Genomic DNA, 20802 nt, shown 5'->3' with positions numbered 1-20802 from the left:
TTCCAGATTCCCTCTTGGAAGAGTTGTCCTTTGGGGATACTGTTGCTCACATGATGGACTATTTACATGGGACTGTTCCCAGGTTTCTGACCTTCACAAGAGGTATTATGAGCTCCTGCAAATGGAGTTTCACAAACCATCAGCTGTCTTTCTTGTTCTTACTGCCCTTCTGAATACTTTTTCTGCAGCCTCTTTGCTCCTGACTCTCTGCCTCCTGCACCAAAGAGGCCTGGTAGGTTTGACAAAGTGCCTGAGGACTAAGTTTTTTTTTTGAATGCCCATCTGCTGATCCCTCAGTGCTATCAGTTTCTTCTGGCAAACAAAGTTGTTGCCATTACTAAGCTCCTTCCTTCTGATCAGGGTATTCGAACTATGCAAAGGATGGGCAAGAAAGTTTATACTGCTGCTGCCTTGTCCTTTAGGGCTGTTAATTACCAGACTCCTATGACCAGGTATGTTTTGGCCCTCATTTCCTAAGTCTCTAAGGTGGTATCTGACCTTCCTGATTCCAAAGGGAAGACTTCTGCCCTCTCATTGTTAAGATCCACTTCTCAAGTTGCTTGTCACTTTGTAAAATGCAGTTGATGCCTCTTCCAGGGCTGCTGCCTTTGGTTCATTGATGTGGTGTCATTCCTGGCTAAGTCTTCAGGCTTTGACTGATGATATAAAGACCAAACTTTTGGATGCTCCTCTGGATAACTAAAGTCTTTTTGGGACTGTTGTTGCTGACTTAAGTCTCTTTAGGGTAAGGGTAAGGCCTTGCAGGAAATTGAGCATATTTTTGTTTACCCTATTCCCAAATTTCAGAGGAACTATCCTTCCAAGTCTGCCTTTGTCGGTAGACAAATTCGCACACCTCTTTAAGGTAAAAAATGGTTCTAGACATGCACCTTCTGCCAAGTCTACTCAGACTTCTTTCACCCAAAGCCTTCTTTTCTGGATAAGCATTGTTCCGTTTGACGTTTGGCTTTCCCTTCCCCTTGGCCAGGTCCCCTTGTCTCTCTGCATCTCCTTTTCTCTCCACCACTCATTGTGTCTTCCAAATTAGCACTGGATCACCTCAGATTCTTGGGTCCTATCAATCATCTGTCAGGGATATTCCATGGTTTGGAAATCCTTTCCTCCCTTTTCATGTATTCCTCAACCTCCTCGGGAACAGTCTTCTCATTTCCCAGAGGTCAAGCAATCTCTTTTGGATTAGTACACTATTCAATCTATTTCTCCCACCCAGGTAGGGAAGGAGTTTTATTCCAGAATGTTTTTGGTTCCTTGGAAGGATGGTACATAGAGACCAGTTCAGGATCTTTCCCTGCTCAACATTTTTCTTAAGATCCCTTCTTTTCGAATGTGTCCCTTAAGACATTGTTTCCTCTTCTGCTCCCACAGGCCTTTCTGGTGTCTCTCTATTTCAGGGATGCATATCTTCACATCTTCATTCGTCAGTCGCCCTGCTAGACAGGGGTCCAGGGAAGTAAATAGTGTGGGAAGAAATAGCCAGGGAATTGTTATGGCTAGGCTTGTATAGGCCCTAGGGCCGATAGCCTAGTACCAACCTATGAACTAATCCTCTTTCAGGAAACGTTTACGTCTTTCTCTCTTCCTTGCATTTTCAGTTCTCTGCTTTGCCCCTTTGGCCTGTCTACTGCCCCAAGGGTATTTATTAAATGCTTTGCTGCTGCCATTGCTTTTTGCAGGTGTCAAGGTGTGCAGATCTTTCGTTCTCTAGACAATCTGTTTATTCAAGCTCCTTCTCCCAGCAGTTTATTACAGGAATTTAAGTTCACCACTTGTTTAAATGCACAGTCTGGGGTTTACCATAAACCTCCAGAAATCAGTTCTGATGCCTTCAGAAGATCATGTTTTCCTTTGATTTCTCATGCTGGCATTTCTAGCTGCCACCAATGCTGCGTCTCTGACAATCTTTTTCCAGTCTGTTCTTCCTCTGCCCTCTGTCATAGCCATGGGATTTCTCAGGTTCTGGGATTTACGGCTACCACATTCCCATGCTCCCTCTCGCTGAGCTACATATGAGGACATTTTAGTTGTACCTCACATTGGTGTGGCTTCAACACTGCCACCCCCTAGAGTTCCCTGTTCCTTTTCTTTCTTGTCTCAAGCTTCAGCTTCAGTGGTGGATTAATCAACTCTCTCAATCCAGGGCTTCCTTTTTAAGCTCCATTTTCCACTCAGGAGCTTCTTACAGATGCCACAGATAGAGGCTGGGGTGCCTGTTGTAGCCCACTGAAGGTCCAAGGTCTCTGGCCTCCTCATCACAGGTCAGGTCATATCAATATAAAAGATGAGAGCTTTGCTTTTGGCTCTACAAGCTTTTTATTCCCTCTTTCATCCTGGGCCCTTCAAAGTCTTCCCTGACAGGGAGGCAAGGAGCATGAGGTCATATCTCCTTTGCAGACTGGCTGTTCAGGTCTGGGATCTAGCTATCCACTATCAAGCAACTCTTTTAGGCTGTTTACATTCCTTCAGAGCACAATATAGTGGCACATTTTGAGCAGGTCCAGAACAGAAGCTCACAAATGGATGCTTCACAGAGATGTGTTCTTGAACATTGTCCATCGGTGGAGTATTCCTCAGATTGCTTCATTTCCCCTCTGAACAGCCAGATTCCTGTATTCTGTTCCAGAGTCCCAAGTCCTCTGACTTGGAAAGTGGACTCCCTGTATTTTCCTTCGGGGGAGATGTGTTTCTATACACTTTCCCACTTCTTACTCTGGTGTCATGGGTTTTGCATAAGATCAAGCAGGACTCTCCCAAAATCTTGTGGGTTACTCCCTTTTGTCCCAGTCAGCATTGGTTTTCCCTTCTCTTTCACTTGAGCATGGGCAGTTACCACAATTTACTTCACTGGCGGGATCTTCTCATATAAGACAAGGGATCTTTTGTCCATCCTTGCGTATCCAGTCTTCAGCTGACATTGTGGATCATAGGGTTTTGATCCCTTTTAGGCACCTCTTTTCTGAAGACATGCTCTGGGTTCTGCAGTAGGCCAGAAAACCCACTACCAGCAAATCCTATATGTCCAAATGGAGGAGTTTTTCTATTTGGTGCTTCTCTTGCCATCAAGATTCCTTATCTGTGGAGGTTCCACTGATTCTCTTATTTGTGTGGTCTTTTCCATGCCAGGTTGGCATATTCTTAAGTTAAAGCTCGCCTGTCACCAATTTCTGCTCGTCTGCCCTTGAACCCTTATCTGACCTCTAGGTTTGAGGTCAAGCACTTCCTTAAAGGTGTCCTTTGTATCAGGCCTCCAAAGAAGTCTGTTCTGCCTTATTGGGAGCTCAATTTTGTACTCGAAAAACTGACCCAGGCTCCTTTTGAGCCTGCTTCTTCAGCTTCCCTACAGCATTGTACTTGGACTGTTCTTCTTTTGGCTCACTCTTAAGCCAAGAGTGTGTCTACACTTCAGGCTGTTGTGGCTATTCCTCTCTTTTTAGTTTTTCATAGAGACATGGGTGTCTTTGTACAAATCCTTGTATGTCCATGGTGGTCAATGAGTTGTCCCTTAATCAGTGTATTCATCTTCCTTCTTTGTTTTCCTTCTCCAGTCTGCCATTGAGAAGGTTCTTCACACCCTGGATTTGCATAGACAGTTCATCTGTAGTTTAGACAAAACTAATGATGCGAAGTTGTCTCATCTCGCCTCCGTTCTGTATTGATGGGTTTGGAACCAATCCTCTGTTCCGACTCTGCCGTTTACAAAACTTGAGGTCTTCAACCAGCTCGTTGCTTATTGCCTATCCCATGATGCTCTAGTACCTTCCCCAGATCTTGTTTGCCACTGAAACAGATCGGGTGATTCATCTAGCTCTGGGTAAGTGAAAAACATTTTTTGTATATTTCTTTAGTTTAGATAATTACTATTATAACTTTGCTCTTTTATGTAGTTAATTCTTTGATTGCGCTTATTTAGAGAGCGTCCGGCTTACTTATTAGTGTGTGTTCGTTTTATTACTGGCTGTTTTATTTAGGCCTTAATAGTTCCCCTATCCTGTCTGATCTACATTTAGCATAGTATAGTGTAAATTTATTCTAACTGTTGGGCTTAGAAGACTGTTAGATACTTTAAATACTTAGTAAAGTAAAAATAGTTTTTAGGAATACTTTTCCTGTCAGTTTGCAGATAAGCTAATTAGAGTGTGCGCGAGCGTGACTGCAAAGTTAGTTTAATTAGGCAGTCATAGTTATATTACTTATTAGAGATATGTTGTTTTATAACTATCTTCCAAATCTTTCCTGTCTAAGCTAGCTTGTTTTTACTTGGAGACCTGCTGAGCCCATTTTTAGTTAGAGGGGCTATTTCTACTTTTTGTCTGTCAAAGTCCTCAAAAGAAGTCCATTTCTCCTACTCAAAAATCAGACAAAATTTCAAAAAGGTCATCCTCTACTGCTTCAAAGCAGTCCGAGCCATTGAAAAAGTTATTAAAGATGTCTCTGATTATATCTAAATCTGTTGGATCTGAGAGACCGTCCACATCAGCTCCACTTGCATCGGAGTCGTTGGTATTTCAAGTGAGGAGCCAGTCCCCTGATCTGGAGCCGGTATCTCCTACATTAAGGTCATCCTTTTTACAGACCACAGGATCCCCAGCTCCATCCTCTCAATCCTGTAGAAGCCTTTCCGACTATGATGTGGATTGTGTGGTGCAGAGACTCTTGAGGACACAGACTGGCCAAACTTCTGTCGGAACTGACCAGACCTGTCCCTTCAATATCAATTCCTCCTCCGACCCGAATTGCGGTTTTGGAGCCAGAATGCATAGAGCTGATAGTGATGGAACCATCAGAGCAGAGACCCGCTCCACAAGTTTCAGCTCTAACTGCTCCAACTACCTCGGTGCTGTCTGAGGAGTCTAGGAGCCGATATTCTCTGGTCGGGTCCGGGGAGAACAGTCAGGCAGAGTTTTTTTTTCAGATCCAAACTTACCTCTCGGGGCCTCGGTGCGTGTGAGTTCGGCTCATGCCTCAGCTTTGGAGCTGACCCCTGTGGTGCTGGGAGGACCTTATAGTTCTTCTAAACCTGGGTCTTCCTCGGATTATGAGCAGGGGGATTTCTAGGCTATGAGGAGAGTACTGTCCCCACTGGCAGCCCCACTCTCAGGTCCAGCCATTCCTCCCCAAAGGCACTGGTGTCCATTTGGCACAACTGATTCCACACAGACCGAGACCCAGAGCCTCAGGATGCCCCAGTGGGCGAACCCTTCTCTTTCTAAACCACTCCAGAATGCCCTTCTGAAGAGGTCCTTCGGAAGAGGTTGTGCAAGAGGAAGCATTTGGACTCCCCACAGGAGTCTGTCACATCTTACAATAGACCTTGATGTCCCAGAAGGGTCCCCACGGTTGTCCTCTGAGGACATCTCCTTTGCAGACGTCCTAGAGATCCTTAAACAGAGAGGCGGCTGAAAGCACATCACCCCTTCTGACAAGGAATCTGTTTACCTGAAGGCTTTTGAGTCTCACCCTTCTGCCATTTGGGTGTCTCTGCCTTTCGATGAACTCCTGGCGCTAGTTTGTGGAAAGGTGTGGGAGTCTCCAGACTCAGTGGAGCCTGTCCCTAGGAGGCCAAATAATTTATCACTTCCCCAAAACATTCCTGACGCAAGGTGTCTCTGTAGATGCTATGTTGGTGGTGGCAGCCACCAAAAAGGAATTGTCAGAAACGTTAATTTCTGTCCATCCCCTGAACAGAGTCATGCAAGATGGACAGATATGGAAAGCACATGTTTTCTTCAGCGACCTTTACTCTCGGGTCCCTGAATTATCTTACATATTTCACCAGATTACAGAGGGATCTCCTAAAGGAGCTCAGGAGATGCTCTCCAGGGTTCAGTAGCTGCAGAAGTAGCAGATAGTGTCCTCCCAGCTCTCCACCTTTAAATTCATTAGTGAATTTCTCTATGAGGCTCGTTTCTTATGCAGCCGATGGAGCTAGTAGGTCAGCGGGCTCAGGAATTACCCTTAGGAGACATTCCTGGATGTGCTTGTGGAACTTTGCGGAACCCTTCAAGTCATCCTTTAACACCCCCTTCAATGGCTCGTCCTTGTTCGGGCCTAAAATCAAAGATACACTAACCAGATGTGAACAGGAAGATAAAACTCTCTCTGCCATCGGGAGTTCATTTTTCCACACCTTCTAGACCCTATCCTATAGGTCAAAAGGGAGGAAAAATATGGTTTTGAAAATGCCCGAGAGCTTTTCAAGACACACACGGTGAGCCTTTCCCCAGGAGCAGAGGGGGAAGCAATAATGGAAGACGCCAGCCATGTGACAGAGGGGGGTCTGCAGAACCAGGGCAACAGAGAATCCTTCTTTGGTAAGCCCTTTCAGCACTCCTAAAAGGAGGCCCATCTGTCCCTCTCTGGAGTCAGTCGGGGGTTGCTTATCTTTGTACCCAAATGCCTGGCTAAAAATAACAAAAGACAAGTGGGTGCAAAGCATCATATCCAGAGGTTACTATATACCTTTTTCAATGCCCACTCCACGCATCAAAAACATTCCGGATATTCCACCCAGTCACAGGAAACAAGCAATCCTAGAAATAGATAAGTTGCTAGAGAAGAGTCATCCAACCAGTCCCTGCAGACTAAATAGGATCTGGGACTTCGTCAAGGTTCTTTTTATCCCCAAAGAAAACAGGGGACTGGATACCCATACTGGATCTTAGCAGATTGAACAAATCTGTAAAAAAAAAAAAAAAAGGCAAAGTTCTGGATGGTTACACTGCAGTCAATACTTCCCTTTCTGTGCAAAGACAATTGGATGTCCTCTGTAGACCTCCAGGATGCGACTACCACATAAAAATGGACAGGCCATTCAGGAGTCATCTGCACTTTTGGCTGGGAGCCAGTCATTACCAATTCCGAGCCCTGCCCTTTGGTCTCACTACACCCCACAGAGTGTTCACCAAATGCATGGCAGTTGTTATGGCTCACCTGAGATGTTTAAGATTCTGAATGCTTCCATACCTAGATGACTGGCTCTGAACCACCACCACCACCAAGCATTTACTAATAGAAGCAAAAGACACCACCTTGAATCTCTGTGCTCGTTTAGGGATTACAATAAACTACGAAAAATTTGCCTTATTGCCATCTCTGCATATCATTTTTATAGGAGCAGATTCAGACACTACTACAATGATGGTAAATCTTCCACCAACGAGGATACAGGCCCTTCAAGTACAGGTTCTATCTAGACATTCTCTTCAAAACAAAGACTCAAGCAAGGACAATTTTAAAAGTACTAGGCAGCATGGCAGCAGTCAATGTAGTTCCCCTAGCTCGGATGCACATAAGAATTCTACACCAGCTTCTATTCACCCAGTGGTCTACGCAGGAACTTCCAGTGTCACACCAGATAATGTTACCAGAATCTTGCAGGAGAGACCTTCGTTGGTGGATCCACTCCGATCAAGTGACTTTAGGTCGACCCTTTGTTCTCCCACCACCGCTAGCTACAGTGACCATGGATGCTTCCCAGATAGGTTGGGGGGGGGGCATTATTAGGGAAGAAAGACCAAGGCACTTGACAGGCTCATGAGGTCCACTTGCATGTCAATGTCCTAGAGATGAGAGCGGTGCTTCTGGCGTTGCAGGCATTCCAAGACTCTCTTCCATCTGGAACAATTGCAATCCAGGCAGACATGTCATTTGTATTGTATATAAACAAACAAGGAGGAAACAAATCTTACCCCGTTTGTCTAGAGGCCCTGAGAGTATGGCAGTGGGCAACTTCGTCCCAATGCTTTCTGGTAGCAATGCACATCCCAGGGAAATCCAGCGTGACAGACAAAACTCAGCAGAGCAATTCTGATGCCCCACGAGTGGTCCCTGGAACAAGAAATAGCGGAGATGATTTTCCGAAAATGGGGCCAGCCTTGCTGCGATCTTTTTGCCACATCCATGAACACAAAATGCAGCAGCTACTTTTCTCCTGATCCCCCCCCCCATCCAGGGGAGCCCCCAAGGGATGCACTTGTGCAGGATTGGCTCCCAGGTCTTCTCTACACTTTCCCTCCTTTTCCATGTATACCCAAAGTACTTCAGAAAGCCAGCACATTGGGAAGGACCTTAATACTTATAACCCCTTACTGGCCTCACCAAATTTGGTTCCCCTTCCTGCGGCCTCATCTTCAGGAGGAGCCTTGGATTCTGGACCCAGTACCAGATCTTCAGATACATTCGTCGGAAGCTCCCCATCCATCCCTTCAGACCCTCAAGTTGATAGCTTGGCTGCAACAGTTCCAAGCATAGCCAGGCTACAAAACCTTTCACCTGTGGTATAACATTCTGATTTCTTCTCACAAGACATCTACGAGACAATTCTATCTCAGCAAATGGAAAGGATTTTCAGTCTGGGCCTTGGAGATTCATGTTGACCCTTATTCAGCATCTATATCTTCCATTCTGCAGTTCTTAACAAAGCTTTTTAATGAGGGAGCAGCTGCAGCTACTATTAGAGTGCAATTAGCAGCAATCTCAAATTTTCATTTTGGGGATGAAGGACCAAATATGTCCCACAGACTTTCTAAAGCTTTCCTGAGAGGCACTAATGTGTTGAGACCACCCATTAAGCTTCCACTACCACCACCACGGAACCTAAATGTTGTACTATCCCGGATAATTCTTCCCCCCTTTGAACCTGCATCATCATGTGACCTAAAGTTCTTAACATGGAAGACTGTTTTTCTTGTGGCTATCACCTCAGCTAGGAGCGTTTTGGAGTTGCAGGCATTCTGTCAACCCCCTGTATATGTTGTTACACAATGACAAAGTATCACTCCGTAGAAACCTGTCTTTTTTACCAAAAGTATGTCCAGAATCCAACTTATGTCAGTCCATAGACTTGCCAGATTTTGTCCATCAAAGTATGGGAAAAAGGCAGAATATACGCTATTGATGTTCATAGACAATTAGGTTTTGATTACACAGAACAAAAGAATTTAGAAAGACTAAACAACTGCTTGTATCATTTTCAAACTGCAAAAAAGGTACTTCGGTAGCAAAAACTACTCTATCTAGATGATTCAGACTGCATCTCGTCCACTTATCAGTCTGTAAACAAAACCGCTGCCAGACAAAATAAAAAGCTCATTCTACTAGGGCTGTTTCCACCTATTCTGCATTTCGTGCAAAATTACCAATAGATGCCATTTGTGTGGCAGTAACGTGTGCAAGACCTCATACCTTTATCAATCATTACAAAGTAGATTTGGCCTTCAGGGACATGGCCTCTTTTGGGTCCACTGTTCTGAAGAATGTACTCCCATAAGTCACCAAAGAAAGATGGTGCTAGGGGCGCTGTCCCTTCAGTACAAAACGAAGGCGAGATAAGAACTTCACATAAAGAAGTTATGTACTTACCATAACATTGCATGTGAGTTGTCCATTTCACTTTCATTCTTACATCCCCTTCTTACCCCCCAGCCCTTGGCTTATGGAGGATCAAGAGGTTACTGATTGGCATCTGTTGTGCTTTGACCCTCTGCTGGCCTTATAAGTAATAGGGAGTTACACACGAGTATTGGTATACCAGCAAACAAGAACTGGGGGAGGCACTAGAGCATCTTTGGATAAGGAGTAAGCCACGAGCTGGTTGAAGACCTCAAACTTTTGTAAACGTCTGAATTGGAACCAAGGATCTGTTCTGAACCCATCAGTACAGAATGAAGGCAAGATGGATAACTCCCATGGAACGTTATGGTAAGTACATAACTTCTTTTTATTCACAAGTCTGAGCAGCTTTTTGTTTCTTTTCATCCCAGGACTTTGGGTGTGGCTGTTTCTAAGTGAACCATCTCCTCATAGATTTCTAAGGCCGTTTCCTTCTATTATTTTTTTTCGTGGCAAATGTCATTCCTCGTCTGTAAAGGCACATTCTACAAGGACAGTTGCCTCTTCTGGTGCCCTTTTCAAGGGTCTGGATAACATTTCTGTCTTTGAGGCTGCTACTTGGCCCTCTTAATACTTTAACTAAACATTATAAGTTGGATGTTATTTCCAGCCAAGGCCAGAGCTATTCTGCATGGGTTTGTGGAGGGCTCCTCTCTGCCTCCTACCAGGCTTCCTCTTAACCTCTTGTACTCTCCCTTAGGTGAAGAATACTGCAACAGTGATACGGAAGGACACAGTACAGTTGTGTAAAGTCTCAACATAACAGTAGATGTCCTCCTCTTCACTATTGCAATATTCGGTCCCTCCCTCCTTCCCCCTTTATCCTGACTCTTGCTCTGTGTTCTGGTTGTCCTCCTGGCCGAGGGGCCATTCTCCATTTTTCTTTATTTTTCTTCTGGTTGCAATGTCCATCTTTGTCTCAGGGGTATTCTGTTCCTTCTGGGGCTTTTTCATTTGAGTATTTGCATCCGTATATCATCTTTATGCTCTACATCAAGCACAAGGAGCAATTGTGTGACATACGGTGTGTGTAAGAGCTGAAGGCTTTGGTAAACTGGATGTTGGGTTGTCCTTGGCAGGAGGTCCCTTAGGTGAAAAATACTGCAGCATTGAAGAGAAGGACATCTACTGTTATAATATTTTACGCAACTGTACTTTAATTCAGTCTGAAAGTTGAACTGTGATTTGGCAGTGAATGGTGAACCCCTTGTTGAACCCTACCTGATGTGGAGAATGGAGTTGGGGATTTGCCTTCCAAGCCCCTTCTGGTTTATTGCACTAGCTGTAAGGTTGCTGTAACTTGGAGTAGGAGTTGCACTTTAAGAAACTGCTTTCTTGGAATTGTACATTCCCAGTTTTCTCTTAAATTCTTGCTGTTTCAAGGATAACCATTACAGTCCTTGGACTTTTAATATGCAACCCCCTTTTTAGCACATTGCTGTTGAAGTATGCATACAAGTCTTCATTTCAGTGTGGTTGTTTATCATTTCCACTGTGTATTGCTGCTTTTTGGTCTTTACTGTGTGTGCTGAATTTTTACAAAGGTATAGGTGGCCCTTTGAAGGAAATGGTTTCTCTGTGTGGTTCTCTACTTGAAAACTGTCCCCAGTGGCCGTCAGAGGCACTAACTGATAGCTTTCTTCCATATGTGCTGGTGTGACTGTATTCAATGAATTTGGCCATAAAGTGGGCAGTTTTGTCTGATTCCATTTCAGAAGATTATTTTCAGTGGTACAAAGTTGGACGCTCTTATTTCTGCCTTTTGAGTATGGGCCAAGAAGTCATGAAATTTGCATGCTTGTCTGTAGACTCAGTGGAGGGTTCAAGTCTGAACCCTTATGCATCATTTAGGGCTTCATGGCTCCCCCTAATTTTCATTGTGCCACTTGCAGTCTCTGAGGATGTGGGTATTGCAAGTTGTGTTGAGTTGTTGGAGGTTACTGTGCCACCATGAACTTATGGATCTTCTTTTGTTAGAATATTGTCACCATTTTGTAGAATTAAGGGTAGTCTCCATCAGTCTCCAAGTAAGTCTTGTATTTTTTACAGCATAACCCATCTCAAGTTCTGACAGGTAATTCTTCAGTGGTGGGATAGGGGGCTGCACTGTGCTTCTCTGTTTTCAAGGGCAGTGGATCCCGTAACCCAAAAGGGTCCCCACACACTTCAGGTGTAGTTGCTTGCTGTTTTTCCCCAACAGTAAAGGTTTTAGACTGAAACTGCATCTGAGGGGCCCTCTAATTCACTTCACTACTAGTGTTGTGTGATAGCTAAACAAGCAGGTGGCTTGAGGTTGCACCTCTTGTACAGAGAAAGAGTGAGCTTCTAGTTGTGGACCATAAATGGAGGCCACAGTATCTCAGCAGGTCACAGCCTAGACTAGAACATGTAAGTTGGCTTGGCAACCTCTTCTAGTTCTGTCCTAGAGTTGCAGATCCAGAAGCCATGTCTGATTGCCCCCACCCATTCACCCATGCAGACACGCACAGTGTAGGGTATTCTTCAGATCCACCTGTGTTTGCTGTTTGGAAGTATACTCTTCAATCCTGTAGCTGACTAATGAAAACTAAGGTGAATTTTAGCATAGAACTGAAGAATGAAGCTCAGCAGCATCTTGTAAATTATCTGGGCATAGGTCAGGGATGCATCCTTAGTTTTTGCTAGAGTCCATTTTCCATCAGAGCATCTGCTACTTCCCTCTCTTACTCTATCCTGGATGTGAGCACTTTCTTGTGCACTCAGAAATGATGTAGCCCTTCATTACAGCAGATCTTCTGGTCACTGTCCATCTTGTGTTTGATGGTCTTCTTACCATCACTATTTACCAGGGAGGATCTGTTGCTTCTTTCTATGTCTTCATGGTCACTTTGTTTACTTAGTAATTTTTGTTAATCTGGTTAGAACACTGATCCCAAAAACCTATTTCAGGCTCAACGCATGCATTGAGGTCTTGCATACAAGTACTTAAAAACAGGGTGCTCAGAGTAGAAACATTCCGTAGATGACTGTAACAACTAGCATAGTGCATATTGCAACATAAAATCAGCAAATGAAGACTGCTGATTCCCTTTCTTCATCTGTGTCTAGCACAAATTATTAGGATTTAGTATTCTTTGGAATCTGCATGAATAATTTGTTGTCCAGTGAGTGTTGATGGGTGGAAGTAGTTGAAATTAGAATGGTTACCTCTCTGTTATTCTGGGTACTAATTAATTTGAACTGTCAAAAAGGTGAATGGATTTCACAGGCATAATTAATATAATGTTCTAAATTATTTTAGCTGGGTATTTTATGGGGGTAGCTAGGTTGTGCCTGTTTGCATCATTCCATAATGTGCAACAAGATTCATCAACCCAGGTAGAAGATACTGCTGTAAAAGATGTACTGTTATGTTGAGTACTTCATGCAATTGCATGTATTCTATTATTTTTGCACTGTTTCTTTGTGTTTAAATGGGTCTAACAGTGAGCAATGTATGTAGTGTGAAGTACCGTTCCCATTTCAGTGTACATGTGTGACGTACTTTCATGTAACATTAAGGATGGAAGTAGGAAGCCTGTCTTTTTCACAAACAGCCTTTGTGACGTTCATAGATACTTTATATGTTTGTAGGTGTGAACAGTGAGCGGAAAAAGGCAGTGATAGAAGCATTCCAGCATGCATGGAAAGGATATCGGGAGTTTGCTTGGGGTCATGATGAACTGAAACCCATCTCCAAGTCATTTGCTGAGTGGTTTGGTCTTGGGTTAACTATAATTGATGCATTAGATACTCTGTGGATACTTGGACTTAAAGAAGGTGAGTTAATAGTGGGGCTCGTACATGCTTCACATTTAATAGAGTTAAATCTAGTTTATATTTTGTATACTGAAGACTTGCAGTAAAATAATATGCTTGTAAGTTTATTTATATTAATTTGTATTTTATTAGCTTGTATATGTCTAAGGATTATTTTCAGCTATGATCCAGAGGATGATGTAAAAAAATTAACCTTGAGAAATATTTGTGTAACAGTGGAACTAGCAAACAAGTATTCATTTAATGTAGCATGCACAGAATATCATACAAATACTCTGGACCACATTACAAAGCAGCAGTTAATGGCTGAGTGAAGTTTGAATGCCTGCCTGTGAAGCCTTGCTCCATTTCTGTAGCCATTCAAGTTACAAGTTGGGTACTTTTTCTGGAACAGGTGCACTTTACTGTAATGCTGCCAACAAAATGTAACCTGTTTTCTGGCAGTGCCTTAGCATACGTTGTATATTGATGACATGACTGGGTATACAACAAGCTCTGGAGTGTGGCTAGGTATTATTTTTGCAATAGTTTTTCAACAATGCAAATGGCAGAAAACATAAACGGTTAGCTTGCTTAACTGTCAGCAGTAGTGTTAAAAGTTCACTATCTTTAGAAAGGGGGCATAACAACAAAGTAAAAACATTGCATTCTTGTATGAAGTTTGTGTCTCTGCCATGCTATATCACAGCTTATTACTTCCTTCCATTAAAGCTGTTTTAATGGGCAGCAGGTCTTACTTTGTCATGTCCGTGTTTAAAAAAGGTTAATTAAGAAGTAGTAGTATAAGGTTAAAAGTGCTAGTTTGAATGTACAACTGCTTCTTTTGGGCCAGCAAACAACTCATTCATGTTAGTATGGTGGGTATGCTTAGTAGTTCTTTTCATAAGCAGCATAACAAATCAATAAATGGCAGCCATGGGACTGCAACATTTTAAAACTGTTTATCCTATGTTTTTTCTTCCCGCCTCAGCCAGTTGGTTATCAGATCCGATCAAAGCCAAGGCTTGGCACTTCAGAATCTTCATCTCCACAGCACTGCCTCCTTTTCCATAATACTTTGCGTATCTAATTCTTCTCAGACCTCATTTGCTGCACTTCAGGGTCAGAAGTGTTTTACAAAGCTCCTGTTTGCTAAGTGCAGTTGCTTTATTTTACATTTGCTCTCACTATTTTTCCTTCTCTTCCTCTAGTATACTTGGTGAGTAGTTCATAGTCTTAGAAGCAGTTTACTTGTTTTTTTCTTTTCTTAGTCTGGTAGCTGTGTGTGTTCCCTGTGCTATCACTCTCCATTTTGTGATGATAGTTTGTAGGATAATATTTTCTTCCTTGCTCGCCTTAAGCAAACATTTTCTTTTCTGTTTAAATTGTTATCCTTACCTATTTTGGAAACAAAATATTTTTTTCTGATAGTCTTGACAGTTTTGTGTTTTTTTGTTGTCTTGGCAGAGTTCTGTGTTGTGTTTATTGATGTCTCCAAAGTTGTGTGCTACTTTATAATGTGGATTATGGATAAGACTTCAAGCTTCCAGAATTGTTTAGGGGTGTGGATTTGGATTGCTGGGCCTGTGCTGCATTTGGAGCCAAGGCTTTGGCTGACCATAGGAGAAACTTCTAATGAAGGGAATGCTTCATTAAAAAAAAGTCTGCAGAGTGAAATGAAAAAAGACAAAGGCAAGTAAATGAGGAGAGAGAGAAAGGAAATGAGAAATCCATAGAAAAGAGTAGAGAGGTCAGGAAACAGCCTATTGCCTCCCTATTGATGGTGAGTCAGAACCGAAGACCTCAAGGCCCCCTGCTTCCTCGGCTTCTGTTTTGAATCTGGTGTCTGTAACCCCTCGGTACTGATGTTAGTCTCTGTCATCTCTGGTGTTGGAGCCTATCATTTTGTAATGATTGGACATGCCAGTTCCTTTCATGTTGGCAGCTGCAGTGTCTGGTTGGCTGCATTCTCCTTTTTTAGTCATTACACCAGATCTGGAGTTTTCCCCATGAGCCTTTCACTTATCCTGCCCAGGCCTCCTTTTTCTGGACCCAAGAGATCGAGCAGACACATCAGATGTCCTCTGACTTACTCAAGGTCTGCAAGGTTCACCATTAGTATTAAAGAAACATTTGTATAAGCTCATGCACACCTTCCTAAAGGCCTCGATGAACCCGGGGATCATTCCCTCACTGTTGAAAGTAGGGGGAGCTGCACCTTCGACCCAGTTACTAGTCATTCCTCTTTCAGTGCAACATTTGCCAACAATGACCCTGTATCTGATGCAGACCAATGTCATACCTTCAGTGCTGACCACTTGGGTGGTCTCAGCATTATCTTCTGCCTTGATATATTCTACTTTGAATCTGTTGTTGCTGTATGTGTCCTGGAACTATAGAGCTGGGGCAGAGGGGTCAGGGTCAACTCTGAGGTTGTTTAGTGCCATCCCTACCCTTGGGAGCATTAGTCTTGGATATCTTGGCTTCAGTCTTGATGTTTAACCCGGCTGGGTCAGTGGCTGTGGCTTCTCCAAGGTCTACAGATCAAAAGGCTACTTGACCAGTCAAGAGGCGTCATCTTTGGCATTTACTGTGGAGAATATTTTGTCTCTTTCAAAGACAGGAACTTCATTTTTGGCACCAGATCCATGCCATCCTTCTAAAGTCTTGGGTTTTATTTGAGATCCAATGTTGTCATTTTCATTCATTCTTTAACTGATTGGTTCAGATCGAAGAATTGGATCCAGCTTGACAACTTTTTCTAGAGTGTAGTATCCTAGAAATCTGAAGCTCCTCCCTCTGTCCATAATGCCCTACCAACCTAAAGTACCTCATATCTCGTTTGCCACCAGTAGGTACAGACGTGGATTGCGAACTTTCAAGTGTTGTGGTGTACTTTGCTAATTTTTTATTTATTGGCTTTTATGTGAGTCTTTATATTTTACATATTTTACCTGTCTTCTTTCATCCCTCCCATAATATTCTGATTGCTGCTCCTAATTACCTTTTTTCTTCTTTAATGGTAATTTTCTAGTTGCCTTCGTTGTTCCTTTGTACTCCTCGAGTACTCATTTATATTATTGTTGGTAGTTTTTCTTTCCCTTGCCTCTCTTCTTTTTCTTTCTTTCTTTTTCTTCTCCCAAAAAAAAAAGTTTGTTTTGTTGGTTGTTAGATACTGGGTTTTTAGTTGTACTTTGTTTCTGCTGTTTTTAGTAGTTTAATTTTCTGTTTTGCAATACGTTGGAAAACCTTTTGGGTTTTAAGAAGTGTATTTCCTGTGGGCATAAGATTCCAAATTCTGTTTGCCTACAGGGGATACGTTTATTGTTTGGGCCTGGTTCACTTGGATGGTGACTGATATATGTGCCTGTTCCAGTGTTTGGGCCCTGACTGATCACAAAAAAAACAAATTTATTCTAAGGAGTCTTTTATCTTCTAAATCCTCTTCCTCAGTAGCTGTGGCTCAAATCCCTGTGAAGCCTTATAAACCTAAAGCCTATCCTCAATCCAAGGACAGGGAGACTAGAAAAAGATGATCTGACTGTCTTTCAAATTCGACCTTAGCTCCTTCCATGGAGCCACCTGCCAGCGTCTTAAAGTTGGATCCTTTGTTACCATATCTCACTTCTAGTGCTGCAGGATCTCCTTGGATCCATACCCCTGCATTAACTTAAGAGCCTATTTCATCTAAGCTCCCCTCTCTATTTCTTGAAGACCCCAGAAGACATTCTAGACCCCCTTCCACTACCTCCTCTCTTCTCTCCTTCAGAAGCCTTTCTGAAGCAGACGTGGACAGGAGGATGATATTTCTCAGAACACAAATGCATATGGGGGGGTCCTTTTGGCTCTGACCCCGTCTGAGGTTGCAAGCTGACCATGGACCATTTTCTCTTTGATTTCTCCTTTTCCAATCTGTCCTGTTTCAGAGTCATTGGATCCGAGATCCTTGGTGGTGTCTTGTACAGATTTAAAGAATATTGTTTCTTCGACTCTGATGTTTCCTCTGAGTCAATTGGCATTGAGCATCTTAAAGCCAGAAGACTTTTGGAGCTGAAACATCGACACCAGGTTTGTGGTGTTGGAGTCAACTGCAAAGCTTTCGGAGACTTTTCTCCCTCTCAGAGCCTTGCGTTCCGTACCTCAGGTGGAATGCTGATGGGGCTAACAGAGTGTGTTCAGTTTTGGATCCATCAATTTCTGTGTCTCCTAGGCGTTCTGCTTTCAAGGTAGTGAAGAGAGTCTTCTCTATGCTTAGAGAACAAACATCCGTGCCTCTATTGGATCAGCTGATTTTACTTCATTCTGATGTTTGTGTTTCACTGTTGCAGTCCTCACTTGTGGTTTACCCCTGCTGGGTAGCCCTCGGTCGGCCCATATACCAGAGTAAAGCATTTCTCCTTGCTCCAGCTGCTGTCACCTGCAGACTGACATCAGGTCTCCAGTGGTATAAAGGAGAGCAGCCGGTGCCATTGCATCAGTCTTTCTTGCCATGGAGCCCGAAGCAAAAGCAGTTTGCATGTGTGCCGGTCAATCCAGACCAGAGTGGAAGTTGCCGCCGAAAACGACTAAAGCTAAGTACCCTGTTGAGGACCTTTTTCTTGCACTAACTGATGTCCGAAAAAGTCAATAATTGTCTCCTCTGTGGAAAACAAATACCAGACTGAGATGTCTATACCTTGTGCATTACTTATCTAGGTCCAGACCATGAACGTTCCCTATTGTCGGTTCTGCTCACTTTTCAATTCTAGAAAAAAAAAGAGCTCAGTGGATACTGCTAAAGCTAGTCAAGGAACAATCACCAAAACCACGAAGAGAAATCTTCGGCTGATCAACAGAGAGAACAAGCCGTGGTGTTGAAACACTCATAACAGACAAGTGTATAGATAACACAACCACTTTATTCAAAAAAAGAACAGAAACGATGAGCGCTTTCAGCTGTATTAGTCTTCTTCAGATCGTAATAAAGCAATCATCTACAACAATCACATTCATTGTTTAAAGCTTATAAGCCAATAAAAAACAATCACTACTATCCAAATCATTCATTTATGCATAATCCTTTGATAGGTCACTTAAACATCAATAAACCAATCACTAGAAAAAAAGGGGGGGGGTTAAAATATTAGAAATGAGACTTGAATTTATCTGAATGTAAATGTACATATAGAGTTGTTAATAACGTGTACGAAGTCCATGGAAGTCATTTGATTCCCATGGATAGTTCCTGCTTGGGTAACAATTTGTCTCTTTAATAGCAGTACCATAAGGACATAAACCAAGCGGTTTCCTCAAGACATAGAATCAGGAAGCCATTATAAAGTATTAAATCATAAAATATTCTGGCCAGTCGTTGCCATGAAGCAAGAACATTAAACCAATGACTGGTGGGGGGTGGAGTTCAAACAAAGAAGATGAGAAGCACACCTCCTTTGCCAGAACTTGTATATACTGACAGCTGGCAGTGGTGACTTCAAAGATTGGTAAAGTTTAATTAGGTTCATCAGATTAAGATGTAAATCACATATAACCAGTAGCCAGTCATGTTTTACAACTCATTCCTCGGTTGATAAAACCAAAAACAAACAAAACCCAAAAAATGTCTATACGAAGACATAAAGTTGCGAATCGCATACGATATCTACATATCCGTTCAGCCTATCACTAGGCTTTAGAGAGATGAATAACACAGAGGGAGCTTTTTATTGGTCTCTCTCTCTCTCTTAAATGCATTAACCACTAATATCTGTTGTATGCTTAGCCAATCATGTTGTTAACTAGGGATTCGCAAGCAGTCAAATCAACTAAACCGTTTCTGTACCCAAGCATCAACTAAGGTGCAATAATGCGAACTAATAAGAACCAATATACAGATCACATTCAGGTACGCCTCATAGGGCATCAAATAAGAAACTAAATTCCATTTTAGTCTATATGTAAATAAGTAAAGTAACCATAGGGTAAGATCACAAAAAAACATTCATAACTCACGGATCCCTCGTAACTTAAATAAAGCAGTTACGAAAATAGTGATGTTGGTTATTTGCAGTTGATGGATTACCACACTTTTTGATTATCAACTTTTATAGGGTAGAAAGATAGGTCTGTCCTATCTCTTTCTGCTGGTCATTTAATTAGGCCACGTTAAGCAAGCAAGTGCTGTTTGTTCTGACTAGATCAGTGAAACTAAGGATTCTGTCTTGCAATTTTTTAATTTTATTACTTATTCTTGGCTTTATTGAAGCCCAGTATATTGACAAGGTTTCTTCAGTGTATAACGTTTAGTCTGGTTGAATCATTAGAACTATGATTGGATGCTTCTCCCAATGTGATTGAGTAATTGGTTAATTGTTCTGATAAGGTCAGTCCTCAGTTCTGGATAATTGTTTTATTTTTATTTTCGTTTTATAATGCAAATCTAAAAATTTGGTGGTTGTTCGCTCTGTAGCATTGCTTTGCCAGAGATGTCTGTAAAGCTGTTTAAGGCTTTATGGTGATTGGTTGATCTCCCCTAAGGGATCAAATGATTGACCATTCACTAGAAGTGGATGTTCATCGTGTTACCCTGCTGCAGTCATCACACTTGGTTTATCCTGTCGTCAGGCGGTCCTGCAGTCGGCCTGAATTCCAAAGTCTTGGTCCGGCGTCTGTTGCTGTCACTTCTTCCCTGATGTCAGTGCGCCAGGGGTATACAAGAGGCATCTGACGCCATTTTCTTCAGTCTTTCTTGCCGCACGGTGCCCGAAGCAGAAGCAGTTCGCAAGTGCCGGTCGGCCGACACCTGAGATTTTCTAATCGAGTTTCAGTCCGAAATCTTCAAAGCTAAGTACCCCGTTGGGGAACCTTTTCTTGCCTCAGTCCGATGTCAGAAAGTTAACAGTTGCATTTCTTGTGGGAAGCAAATACCTCATAAGGACTTTCATTCTTTTTGTATACCTTGCCTAGGCCCAGACCACGACGTCACTGGTTGTCGGTTTTGTGCTAGGTTCAATAAGCGAACTATAAAGCGACGCTTTGATTTCGCACGACACTACTTCGGTAGGAAATTTAATTACACTATGCCGTCGGAGCAACCAACTACCGGTGTGCATAAAAAACGCAAAGATAAAGATAGGCAGCCTAGATCCAAGCCAGACTCAGAGGCCTCGGCTGGGCCGGTCGCCGGTTCTCCAGTTTTCAGTGAGGCACCTATGCAGCCTCTGGCTACCGCAGAACTGGATCCCCAGACCATTTTGGATTCTCTAGCAGAGAGTTCTAGGCCGACGCAACCATTTTCTTTAGGCCCTACCGACGACATTGCAGAAGGAGAAGCTGGTGCTGTAGAAACACCTTCGGTTTCTGAAGGTGTCTTCAGACCGACTACTCTCACCATAAAATCTTATGCTAAGCTTAAGACTCTTCTAAAACCAAAAAAGACTGCACTTCAGTCTCCAGTTCAAGGCCCCATGCCTAAGAAACAGATGCTTCAAATGGCTGAAGATTTGATTTCTTTAATCAGGGGTTCCCAACCCCCCCACCCGACAAAAGGCCTAGACAAGAGGAGGATTATGCCTCCTCTGATCAAGTATCTATTTCCTCAGGCTCTTCTGAAGAACAGGATTACTCCTTTCCCCCTTATGA

The 20802-nt window shown here is 42.8% G+C and overlaps 1 protein-coding gene across 4 annotated transcripts in view; it reads left to right on the top strand.

Annotated features, from left to right (window-relative positions):
- Nucleotides 1-20802, top strand: part of MAN1B1 (mannosidase alpha class 1B member 1) — a 1711419-nt gene that overhangs the window by 626969 nt on the left and 1063648 nt on the right. For all 4 annotated transcript variants that reach the window (XM_044058051.1, XM_044058053.1, XM_044058050.1 and 1 more), the window contains exon 7: nt 13021-13206. In XM_044058051.1, the coding sequence (XP_043913986.1) occupies nt 13021-13206 (186 nt within the window). The remainder of the gene's footprint in view (nt 1-13020; nt 13207-20802) is intronic.

The sequence above is a fragment of the Protopterus annectens genome, chromosome 16.part0, assembly GCF_019279795.1.
Source record: "Protopterus annectens isolate FY-2018-M chromosome 16.part0, PAN1.0, whole genome shotgun sequence".
NCBI classification, from domain to species: domain Eukaryota; kingdom Metazoa; phylum Chordata; order Ceratodontiformes; family Protopteridae; genus Protopterus; species Protopterus annectens.
The sequence above is the reverse complement of the archived record's forward strand: the minus strand, read 5'-3'. Positions and strand labels throughout refer to the sequence as shown.